The sequence below is a fragment of the Nanorana parkeri genome, unplaced genomic scaffold (assembly GCF_000935625.1).
Source record: "Nanorana parkeri isolate BGI_ZX_2015 unplaced genomic scaffold, ASM93562v1 scaffold1117, whole genome shotgun sequence".
NCBI lineage: Eukaryota > Metazoa > Chordata > Amphibia > Anura > Dicroglossidae > Nanorana > Nanorana parkeri.
The window spans coordinates 233,785-247,067 of NW_017307385.1; the positions used below are offsets into that span (position 1 = coordinate 233,785).

General features: G+C 41.3%; 1 protein-coding gene across 1 annotated transcript in view; it reads left to right on the plus strand.

Annotated features, from left to right (window-relative positions):
- The first annotated feature begins 875 nt into the window (after window positions 1-875).
- Window positions 876-13,283, plus strand: part of LOC108796451 (protein shisa-9-like) — a 247,318-nt gene continuing 234,910 nt past the window's right edge. Inside the window, exon 1 of the mRNA XM_018567932.1 lies at window positions 876-1,658. Coding sequence (XP_018423434.1) covers window positions 1,141-1,658 — 518 coding nt within the window. The 5' untranslated portion in view covers window positions 876-1,140. The remainder of the gene's footprint in view (window positions 1,659-13,283) is intronic.

Here is a 13,283-nt window from a genome sequence, read left to right on the forward strand (position 1 = left end):
CTTTAGAAGTTAAAAAACATAAAAATAAATCCATCATCAATCACATCATCCAACAATGTAGATTCATTGTCAGTCACGATGTCTCTCCACCCGATGATGATGTGGCCTGCCGCATAATGATGTGGCCCTGTCACTACTCCTGTCACAAATGACAGAATCGCCAGAGCACCTGGAAAGTAAATCAAAGTAGCCGGAGATACTAGGTGACATCATTGACCAAATATATCACCCAAGGATTTGAGCGGGTAAACTGGTCAAATATAGCCAGTTTGTTTAGCGATTTGCTGAACCTCATACAGACTGGGTTTACGTTGAACGCAAGACTCAACCGTAATTATCAACAGGCAGAAAAATAAGAGTAATCATTCATAATAGATATTCCTATGTGAAGCTTATCATTAATGTGGTTACAGAATGGAGCAAGATCACACCTTTTAGATGCTTGTGGTGGAACAACTGCTTTACAGTGCTAGTTTCCAATTACTAGTTTGTCTGGCTGTAAAGATAATGATAAATGTGTCTAACGTGAACGTAACACTTGCAGTACAAGTCTCTTTCTAGGGCAATGCAATGGTACTATTAACTGTGCAGAAAAAAACAACAACTTTGTTGTGTATCTCGTGTGCCATTTCTGCTTGTGCGTGCTTGAAAGTAAGAAAATAACAGGATATTGTGCTGCTCACAAAGCACTCATTTAAAACATCTTCTCATCTTTTGGAAGCGCTCCCTCTTTGCTCACGACTCATGTCATCCCTCCCTCAACCCCGACTCCTCCTATATGTATTCCTCCCCCTTCTCCTCCTCCTTTCTCTTCCTATCTTTTCTCCCTTTCTCTCTCCCCTCTTTCCCCCTCACTCTTCTCTCACTCTCTTTACGCTACTCTAACAGTCCAGAATCCCCGCTGCTCTCCTCGATTCCACAAGTGCAGATGAGTTAATGCTGCTGCAGAGATACCGGCGGAGATCACTGCAAGGAAAGAAAGGATTCTCACACCTCCTTGGTGTTGACTGCAGTGATCAGATCTAGGACTGATGATGGACCTGGACTGATGTGCTGAGCTTTTCTGTCTTCTGCTCTTAATGGTTGTATTTTGCTACTTTGAATCTTCCATATCAACACCGAAGAAGGAAACTACTTATCATGAAAGGTTTTAGGGCAATGATGTATTACTTCTTAGCGGATGTGTTTACTTTCCTGTGTTGTGCACAGGTAAAAGGTGGACCTCACTTTGGGAGCACTGAAGTGGTTTCCGACGTCAATCTGTCCAACCCTGGAGATCTGGAGTCTTCTGAACCTCCTCAGACTGCTGAGGGATGCAGGGGGTATTTTGATGTCATGGGGCAATGGGACCCTCCTTTTAACTGCAGCTCAAGGGATTTTCTTTATTGCTGTGGTACTTGCGGCTTTAGGTACTGCTGTCAGTTCAAAGAGGCAAAACTGGATCAGAGCATCTGCACGAACTATGACAGACCTATTTGGCTGCAGCCAGGAAAGACACCCCCAAAGATTGACGACCCCTTACACGACCCTACAAGGGATAAAACCAATTTAATTGTTTACATCATATGTGGAGTTGTAGCTGTGATGGTCCTCGTTGGAATATTCACCAAACTTGGACTGGAGAAAGCGCACAGACCTCAGAGGGAAAACATGTCAAGGTTGGTCGCCCTTAAAGCCCTTTACCCATTCTATATTAGGTCAACTCTTATTGTTCTATGTAACTGTATTATCCGTTTTCCAGCAGTGGATCCTGCGCAAACTGCAGCGTTCAATTGGTCGCGTTCAGCACCTGACGCTGTCCACTACTTACTAAAGGCAGAGGTTGGACTACAAAGCACAAATAAGTCAGTTATTGTAGCTGTGTTGTGACAAAGCTTTGGATTGCATACGACAGAGACATCGAAGCATGTCTTGTAAATATGTAATTATGAATGCATTTTAAATGATAGTATTGCATCAAGGTGTGATAAGGTCTGTTTCGCCTGAGCAACACCTCTACATTTATGTTCGATTTATTCATAGGCTAACTGTGATATAAACAAATACACCAGCCATACGGCAGCTGCAGAAATCTGGTCTGATTTGCAGTCGTGGATATCTGGTTCAGATGCATCTTGTACGTATTGTAGAATTTGACTCTGTAGCCAAGAAGCAGCCTCTTGGGCTGGTGCTAGGGAGCACACGATCCACCTGCTCAGTATATGTGTGTATATTTAGGTTAAACTCGTTTCGTTTAAAGGCGTTGTGCATTCTGCAATGAGCTAGTGTTTCCATGCACACCCTTTATCATTTTCATAGCTCCAACATTAGCAAAGGTTTTAGGAGCGATGGCAGAGAAAAGGGGACTGAAGAGAGAGAGAGAGCGAGAGTGTGTGTTTGTGTGTGTTTTTAAGAGCCACAGCAGAGGAGAGAGGACTATAGTGTGTTTGTATGTTTGCTTACATTTTCTAGGTTATCCTTGTGCTGGGTGATAATTACCACAGACAGGGGGTGGAGGAGTAAAAGTGGAACACTGAAATTAATAAGTGGAATGGATGTCTTAATAGCATATTCGGGGAATTACTGTGGCAAATAGCTGTGAAGAAAGGTGAAACAAAATAGACACATAAGCAAGACTGAAAGGTCTTCAAGCACAAAGGAAGAGAATCATAAACCAAGGCAGGGATCTGTGTGGGTATAGAGCACGTTAACAGTATGGGACAAAAGCCCGTTTTCCCCATCATCTTAAAATTCAGATCGTGTCAGCTTCTGTGTGAAGACATAATATATTTTTAACTTCTCTGTTCTCTATGATTCATTATGCTAATCATAACCACTAGATAGCAGATGGAAATATGTGGCTGGAGATAGAAGGTTTTGACTTTGACTGAAATAATCAATATTCTATCTATCTATCATCTTATATCTACCTATCTTAAAGCTGTTCCATCTCTGCTTTTTTATACTGGTAATTTTTGAATGTTTTTCATTATAAATCTATGGGCCATGTCACACTAGCAATCCTGTCACTGATGGCAATTTGCCAGCAACTGGATCTATCAAGAGAGCACTCATCTGCACCTTAGGCATTGCTCTCCTGCTGGCTCTACCAGTGAGGTGTCGCCCTGTTGATGCTCCCTTTCTGGCGAGCAAGATTCTGCATGGCCCTATGTTAGATTACCACCAATGGCACATTATAATATAGCTAGAATGACATTCCATGGACTAAGGTGTGCTTCACTGCCATATTTAGCTATCATCATCATCATCACCATCACCATCACCATTCTCATTGCTAGCACAGCAACAGAATCCAGTAAATCATACAAAACATATTGAAGGATGTGTGATTTATATAAATGAAAAGACAGGTCACCAGCACTCAAATAATTTAAATAGGTATGTCCTTTTTAATGGACAATTGTGTCACGATAATCAACAAAGCCGATGTTTCGGGGCCGCGCAGGGTCCCTTCTTCAAGGCAGAAAGATGTGACCGGCTTTGTTGATTATAGTGACACAATTGTCCATTAAAAAGGACATACCTATTTAAATTATTTGAGTGCTGGTGACCTGTCTTTTCATTTCGTACTTTGCACGGTGCCATCCGTGGTCGTTACTACAAGCAACATCGTTCTTACTGGCCGGGATTGCTGTAAGGTGTGTGGAGAACACCCTCACCAACTGATTTATATAAATGCCAGGATATATTTTACCTTTCGCAACCACACATATTTCACTTTTCTTCAGTTTTAAATAGCCAAAATATTGAAAGATGACTTCTGATTGGTTACCCCTGGTACCTGCACTTTGCATGTTGCACTTGTCCTTTTAAGTTAAGTCCTTGGTGGACGTGTGACTAAACTAAATAAATATACTTCATAGTATGTAAACACAGAGAAGGTTAGTACAATAATGCATGAAATTAGCTGGCTTCTTGCAATATATAACTGACTTTCTCTTGGCCTATATATGTCTGCAATAAATTGTAATTGAATTATTCACTACACTTCAGATGTAGATAGCCTGTTTGATGTTTTTTGAATCAACATTAATTAGAATAGATCCATTGATTTCACTTTTACATTGTTTATCCGCTGTCCTTGGGATTGTTTTTTAATTTAAGACATTTTGATGAATGCCTTTCCTTCTCAATCAGTTACCAGTCACAGGTTGCACTGCAGTGGAGATGGATTTGAATGAATAGTTTATGTGTAGCAGAGAAAAATAAAAAGGGGATTTACAGTGTCAAAGAGGAAAGCATTTTCATTCATAACCCCCATAATTGAAATAAGCAGATGTATTTAATAAGGTACAAATCACTGAGAAAAGTATCATTTAAACATAAGCAATCATTTTTAATTGACTGTTCAACATTAGAAAAAGGTTAAATCTGACTGGATGCTGTAAATTGCTGTGCTTTGCTTTTTTGTAGAGCTTTTTTAGATAGGGATAGATTCATTTACACTCTGCAAAGCTGCAGTGCAGAACATCTTTATTTAAATACTTTTTAGACCGAGTAACCGCAGAGAGCAAATATACATATACACAATTCTGCAATTACAGTGTGTCTGTGCAGATGAAAAGCAAAGGGGATGGGTCAGTCTTCCAGATTAATCATTATTACACATTTGGAAAGTCCAACTACTATTTTGGGAAACTGGACCATGAAATACGATGAACTATGAAAAATGTGAGACAAGAGGTAGAAGGCAGGATTGATTGCAGTGTACTGCAATTATTCAGGATGCTAAAGAAAGATAAGTTTTGGAGCAAAAATATTCTGACACCAAAAAAATGTTATAGCAATCATCTTATTTTGTTAGGGTCTATTAGAATGTTTTTTAATACCCAATTGAATAATGTGCATTACTGGCTAAAACAGGTGATTTAGTATAAAGTGACAACAAACTTAGGAGTTAAATCTTAAAATGCATTCAAGTACCTTAACTATTAACAAAAATGTATCTTATTTGTGTATCACTCAGCTCTAGATCCTCAAATCATCTCTGAATTTGTGCTGACACTGTCCTTTCTTCTGGAGGGTGGATACTTTTTTCCCCCCTATGGTCTGTGTGTGTGTGTTGTAAAGTAGCCACTGCCCCAAGCTTGCTCCAATCTCAATACAAATAAATAAACTAAACATGAGATTGCAGTCCATTATGGGAGCAAGCTTGCAGCGGTGGCTACTTTACAACACAAACAGGGACCATGGGGAAGAAAACACTCACTTTACGATCATCTCCCTGCAGGGATCCCCCCTCCCCTCTCCGATCCTCCAGTGCTGAGTGAAGGAAAGGACGGGGGAGAGGGTGGGCACAGATGGCTCTGCCTATAGATAGGCAGAGACTACTGACAATCATGCAGCTGGGTGGATCTCAACAGTATTGTCAGGATCCATCCCCAGCTGCTGCGCTCTCAGTATATGGCGGGCAATAGCCCACCATAAACTGAGTTTTGGGTCATGGGAGACCTCCCGTGACCCTAAGGAGAACTATGGGGAAAACACTTACCCCATAGTTCTCTTTTAAGATACTTTAATTTTTAAGGTTTAACTCCTGAGTTTAGTGTCACAAGAAAATGTCCCCAACTTATACACTGTTATCTTTGGTCGTTAGAGATTGTAAAAGATTTTAAATATTCAGAATTATTTTTTCTAATTCTATATTTCTATATTTTGTATTAATATCTCCCTGCAGCTAAACCCAGGGAATTGGTCTTAAATCAGTAGTGCTACTAATGCATGCAATAAGAAGATTTTATAGAAATGAATTACAAATGGGTCTGTTTATAATGTTTTCACACAACTTTCACGTAGAGTTCACACATTTTCCCTACAAATCCAATTAAAAAATCCTGGCACAGATACATAGATGATATCCTGATGCTCTGGACGGGAGGGGAGGAACTACTGAAAGACTTTGTGGACATCTTAAATTTCAACACCTATAATTTACGGTTCACCATGACTAGCGACCCCAACAGACTACCTTTCCTCGATATTCTGGTGTGCAAGGATAGTGGGGGGATCCTGTACACCAGTCTATACAGGAAAGACACGGCAGGTAACGCTATCCTAGAGGCAACTAGTGCTCATCCTCAGAGCCTGAAGAACAGCATACAGCATTGATGCTGACTTTGAAAAGGAGGCCCAGAGTCTGAGGATGAGACTACGAGCTAGGGGGTATACAAATAAAGTCCTGAAAAGGTCATACCAACGAGCCAAGGGTGGATCTAAAGGTTTCTGTGCTGACAAGAAAAACAGCAAAAATACTACACTTAAATTTAAAGCAAATGAAAGAGAAAACCCCTTGGTGAGATTGATATTGACCTTTAATAGCCAGCACAATGAGATATCACGAATTTTGGAAAAGCACTGGCACTGCTTGACCAAAGATGGTAGAATTTCTAAATTTCTAAATGCCAAACCCGCTATCTCATATCGAGGCTGCCCGTCCCTAAAAGACAAACTCACTAGCAGTGAGTTCGCCAATGGTAACAGTAACATCTATTGCTGTAAATACAAGGGAACCTTCCAGTGCAGAGGTACAAATGCAAAAAATGACTCCTCCCCCTTTTCTCGATCCTCGAGCAGGGCCGCCGGTGTGACACACTCATGGAGATGCACACTGACGGGCTATGTCTAAAGCTTCAAAACCGCTTTGGCACATTAACACATAAATATATGATCTTTGAAACCCGGGAGACCTGTCTTGATATTTGTTACTACAAGCGTGACTCCTTCTTTCCCCTTTGTGTTGACAAGTGTAGAGATAACCAGTGGTGCGGTAGGGGGTGTTACCTATTCTACAAATGTTATGCTTCTTACCTTCAGACTTTTTCTTAATCGCTGGACAGCCCTCCACCATGTGATCGGTAGCTGTGCAATATAGACAGAGGTTCAAGGTACGTCTCTGGGATTTTTTCTCTTTCTGTTAAAGGACCCCGTACCGCTCCTATCTCCATGCGTTCTTCAGCAGGGGTAGGACTGGATTGGTGCAGCATGGGGGTGTACCCCGAAACCCGTTCAGCTCTGCGTTCTCGCAGACGTCAGTCAATGATGGTGGCACGTTGAATTAACTCATCCAAAGTGAAAGGCATCTCCCCTCTGGCCAGCTCGTCCTTTAGGGCGTCGGAGAGACCGAGACGGAATTGGTTTCGGAGACTAATGTCATTCCACTCGGTCTCCCGAGCCTATCGTTCGTATTCTGCAATGAAATCTTCTACAGGTCTACGTCCTTGTTTTAGATTTCTAATAGCAGTTTCCGCTGTTAATTGCTTGCTGTGATCCTCATATAGTAGTGACATTGTCTTCAAAAATTGAGGAAAAGATTCCAGCACTGGATCCTCCTTTTCCAAATAGGTAAAATAATGTCTTCCATGAGTGGGTATGCAACCAGGTGCATGTCATGTGCAATACCATGCTCTGGGCTCCCCCCTGAGATAGGAGATCATTGCGAGCACTTTTACCCTGTCGGTGGGGTAGGTCCTTGGCTTTAGCTCAAACATCAATTTACATGCGTTCAAAAAATCCCTGAACTGTTTCCGGTCACCAGAAAAAAGTTCCGGGGGACTGACCTTAGGTTCAGGTCCATCTCTTGGATTTCCCGGGGCCTGAGTGACTAGTGCGCGTAATGTCTGATTTTCTAGTTGGAGGTCTTGAACATCCTCGGTGAGGGTATTAACCCTCTGAGATAGGGTTACCATGTGTCCCGCGATCTCTGCTGTATCCATTTGGGTTCCACTAATCTGTAATGCGCCTAATTGTTCTGTCAGGATCTCAACTGCAGAGGCGGGTAGCATCAACTGGAGCACGTCTCCTGGTTGAGTTAAGTTTGTAAGTGGTGAAATCAGGCTGAGCTTCAGGCGTCACTCTCAAGCATAAAACGGAGAGTTTGAAGCTACTAGCATCATATATCACCGATTAAACTAAGGTTATATTTATTTAGGGATTTGTTCCTGGAAATTATAAGCATGGGAGTAATGTCAAGAGGTATATCTTCTGCGGTATTTGATGTGACACACTATGTATGCAGCATTGATGGTATAGCAGTAAGTCTTAGCAGCAATATTTCAGCACACTTCACATACAACAGCTAATGGTACAGCAGTATCTCCTAGTAGTAGTAATCTGGCAGACTGTACATGCAACAGGCAATGGTATGGCAGTATGTCTGCGCATCAGTAATATGGCACCTTTTGTATACAGCAGTTAATGGTATAGCAGTATCTCCTAGTAGCAGTAATCTGGCAGACTACATGCAATAGGTAACGGTATAGCAGTAGTCTCTATGAGTCAGAATACACTGACTGTGGGTACTTGCGATACTTGAAGAAAAGTAACCCTCCACGGGTAGTCCAGAGAAGTAGCCTGCAGAGGAGAGGTTCCGTCCCGTTTGTTATGGGTAGCAGAGTTCGTCCCAGGGGAGCTAGCAGGGCGCACACTCCATTAGTGGAACGCCGCTGCTATGCTCCTTTCCGGTATATATGTGGTCCGCCGTGATTGGGCGGAGTATGACGGCGTCTTGCGGCCGTTGCGTTCCACTGTGGAACGCAGGCCGCGAGTCTCGCTATGGAAACGTAGGCACTGCGCTCCAGGGTGGAACGCAAGACGCCGATTCCATTACAGATACACAGGCGAAAGTTAGAAGTCTAATACAGTGTTTAGTTTGCCGACTAATAATTTCTGTCATAGTTTTTGTCAACAACACTTTTTCAGTGACCAAAACTAAATACAATCTAAGTTATGATAGCTAAAACTATAATAAAAATATAATGACATTTTATTCGACTAACTAAAACCAAATAAAATGTTAGGGAGAGATGATTTGGGAAGAGATCCAATCAGAACTAATCTCTTTGGACTTCCGGTTTCGGTTCCTTCCTGAATGGACGGCTAATAGGTAACATGTGCACTGGCATTACAACCAATATAGTTTTTTCATTTTAATATTTTAGAGTTGCACTTCTGCTTGAAAGAATGTCATATGCAAGTTGTTATAATCAATGCATATCTAATTACTGGTCCTTTGTTGAAAATACTCAATATTACCGTGAGCGATGCAGATTGCATTACTTCCGGTCCCATAGCTGTCAGTGCTGGGCTCCTGGAGCCCAGCTATAAGCTATTGAAGTGTGATCGGCACTTCAATAGCTTATTTGGAGTGTAAAGGTGACACTGGGGGTCTTTTGGACATGTGTCGGGTGCGCCTACGTATGAAAACGATGAACGCGCTACACATGTTGGGTATCGCCATGCACGCCGGAGTGAGAGCAATAATTTTAGGGCCAGTATTTTTGGGCATCTCTAAATTGAATTTTTAACCTGGGCATGTTGGGTATCTATTTACTTGTTGTAACCTCCTCCTTTATATGTTATGGGTATTTTAATGTGCTGTGGGGCATTTAAGTACACTTTTCACTAAATTTTGGGGTTTGATAAGGAGTTGTGCTAATATCATGCAACATAAAAATTAGCAACTGCCACCATTTTATTATATAGGTGTTATGGGAATTCGCTTAGGCTGTGCGCACAGATCTTTGCTGCACTAAGAAGTACACTTTTGGGATATCAATGTGCGCCAAGCGCAATTAATTCCGTCACGCTTAAAAGCACGTTGTATTTAGCTCTTTGGTATAAGGAAGTGAAGTACTTCGGTAATGCCAGACAGTTTATTAAGCAGCAAAAAGGTTAAAGCCCAGAGGAAGGTGACTTTACAACATCAGCCAATCAGCCCCAAAATGTACAGTTACATAACAATAGTAAAGGGGTGCACACCAACGTGAATGCGCAGAGAAGTGTGCATGACTCACTAATGCTGGTGCACACAAATGCGCGCAGCCTCGTTAAACAAAGGAATCACGCGCAATGGAATTCGCGCCATTAATGCCGAGTCATGTTCATTGCCCAGATCAGCCACGTGTATGCACATCCGCCATCTTAGCCAGCATAGACCCCATTCAATACTGCTTAAAATGACCAGTATCTATTAAGATCATTCTATTTGTTTGTACAGATTTTAGACTATCTGTGGAGACATTGCTAATGCTATTGTCAATGTGCGGTACCAGTACACCAGCAAGGCATAACTCAATGTCTTCTCATTAAAGCAGATATGTATCCAAAAGGATAGCGTAGCCACAATAGAAATATAATACGTATCTCTCGTTATGCAGACTCTGCTTCGCTAATGTGCATAGACGTCCGCCGGCAATAAGCCCAGCGCATTGCGCTTGATACTCACAAAACCGACAAACGCGTACATACACTGCGAACACGTCTCCAAGCCCATAAGAAGGTTTTCATACTGACGGTTTTACCGCTGATCCCGATTCAACCCAAGTACGCTCTGCCAAAGCGTCCCTTGGTTGAATCCGACACCGGGAGACGGGTGACAACATAGAGAACACACATCCTAATATAAAAATGTCCACATAAGTCCATATAATGAAATTTCCACAACATAGGGTCTTGGCTTTCAGAAAATATATAATGTTTGGGGGTTTTACGTAATTTTCATGCCTAAAATGTGGAATATAACAGGTGCAAATCTTTTTTTTTTTAAAGGTCATGAAGGGGTTAATCTAATTTTAAGATAAATAAGGAAATGTTATATATCACAACAGTTAAATCTGTGTCTGCATTGCATATTTAAACCTTAATGCCATAAGTAATAACAGGTTAACAGATGTTTACTCCAGGAGTATATAATCATTTTGGAAATTCTAGAGAAATTCTTAAACTACTCTTTAACTAAACCCACTAGATTTTAGTAGGCTAAATTTACTGTAGATTTAGTCAACTAAAATCTTATGATATTTAGTACACATGTGCGATTCCTTTCGTTCCGAATTCCGAATTACAGCTAAAACGAATTCAAACGAATCCGAATTCCCGATTTCTCAAAATTCATTAGCGGTAGTCCAGTCGAAATTTAGTTTTGTGGGCGAAATTTAGTTTTTTAGCGGTAGTCCGGTCGAAATTTCATTTTTGGCCGAAATTATGTTTTTTGGACGAAATTTAGTTGCAGCAAAATGACATTAGCAAAAAAAAAAGTTTTTTACATTTTTTTTTTACAGTCTGCAGAAGATGAAGAAAAAAAAAGCGTGAGGTTCCCCCCCAATTCATACCAGACCACTGGACACAACCCTGACCCGATGGTTGTGGGGGTCTGCGGGCAAGGGGCTTATTTGCATCGGGGTACCCCTTTAAATAAGGGGGCACCCAGATGCCGCCCCCCTTGTGAATGAGTAAGGGGTACTTGTACCCCTACCCATTCACTAAAGGGGTAAATCAAATAGTTAGTAAAAAGTAATGACTTTTGATAAAATCCATGAATTGAAAAAAAAACAGTCAGTTTTTGACTATTCATTTTTATTTAAAAAAAAAAAAATGGCTCCATCGATGTAATCCAGTGTCAATCAGGATGCATGACCCCCGCCGACCCGCCGCAATAAAAAAAAGTCCCGCCGCAGGACCGCCATCCGATCCCTACGAAAACTCGCCGCAAAATGACATTCAGCCCGAAAGTTAACAGATGGGAGAAGCTCCACCCATTTGACATTTTCAGCTGTCAAATGCTACATAGCAATCGGGAACTCCCGAATGCTATTCGTGAGTTTTCAAATGCTATTCGGGTCTGTGAGCCGAGGTGTCATATGAAAGGCATTATGAGATGCTTTTCATAAAAAAACGAAATTTCGTCGAAAAACGAAATAATGCAAAATCGGAATCAAAACGAAACTAAACTAATTTTTTGCTGGTGCACATGTCTAATATTTAGTCGACTAAAACAATTCAGATGACTAAAATATGACTAAAACTAAATGGCATTTTAGTCAAAAGACTATGAATAAAACTAATTAGAAATTTGCTGTCAAAATTAACAATGGTCTAATGACATAATCAGATCATTGTTATTATTGATCAACTCCTAATTTTGAGATATCTTACATGATACTAAAAAGATCAAAACAGATTTTTATTTTTATGAGGTTACTCCTCAAACATACAGCTCTGTTGTTCTACAAAACACTTAAGAACTCCAGGCAGCAATCATCATAACCCTTGCTGCTGCCTTGGGCTACCCTCGTGCTTCAAGTGTTAAGTGCTCATTTTGCAAGATACCCTGCAGCCTCTCTCCTCCTCCTCTCTGGCAATGGAAAGTGCATCAACATCTTCATGTCCACATCCTGAGGGGGAGCAAGGCTGCAGGGACTGGTCTAGCAGTTGACCGGCTCTGTGTTTCAGGTCAATATATCATTGTTATTTTCAACCCTAGATGAAAACAAGCACTTAACAATTACAGTGCAGGGGTAGCCCCACTACCTCCAGTGCAAGGGTAGCCCCACTGCAAGGGTTAAGAATGTCTTTGTTCGGAGTTCTTCTTTAACTATTTCACTAATCCACAAATACTGGTGTACTTAATGGAACAAATTGTACATAAGTAACCCAAGAAGTTAATTACTGTTTAGCAGGTATGTGCATTTACAGTTACAGTTTTATTTTTATTACCAGTACTCTTTCTTGTACTTACCTTGCAGAAGATGTGATATCTCATGAATACAGTACTGTCTGCAAATATGCTCTTCAGATTATTTTAACTCTTTCTAAAAACAAGCAAAATATTTGAACCATCCATTCAATAATATCCTAACATTCTATATTTAAAGCTAAAACAATTGATTTCCATGAATGTAACATAGTAACATAGTAGGCGAGTTTGAATAAAGACCAAGGTCCATCCAGTTCAATCTACTGTATGTGTGTGTGTTAGTGTGTGTGTGTGTGTGTGTGTTTGTATATATTGCTATACATATTTAACACAGTGTCCGGTTGTTCTCAATACTGTTCTTGGTGAAAACAACATGTTCCGAATATTGTGGTCCTCTTTGGTTATTTTGAAGACTGCAATAAGGTCTCCTCTTAAGTGCTTCTTTTCTAAGGAGAATAAGGGGTCTATTCACAAAGCTGCCGAGGGCAGCCGAGTGAATGACCGATCAGAAGTGAAGTGAGCCGAACACTGTTCGGCTATTCACTTCAGGCTGGTACGGCTGATTTCAGCCGTACATCGGCTGAAAGCAGCCGTACATCGGCTTGCTTCGTGTGGCTTCGGAGCAGCCGAACATGCTCAGCATGTTCGGCTGACCTGAAGTGCAGAAGGAGTTCGACTCAGCCGATCCAACATCTGGATCGGCTGAGCCGAACCTCCGGCAGGCTTCACACTGCTGTTCGGGCTATTCTGAAAGATCCCGAACAGCAGTGAGAGAATAGCCGAATGCCGCCGAGCGGCATTTGGCTCGGCT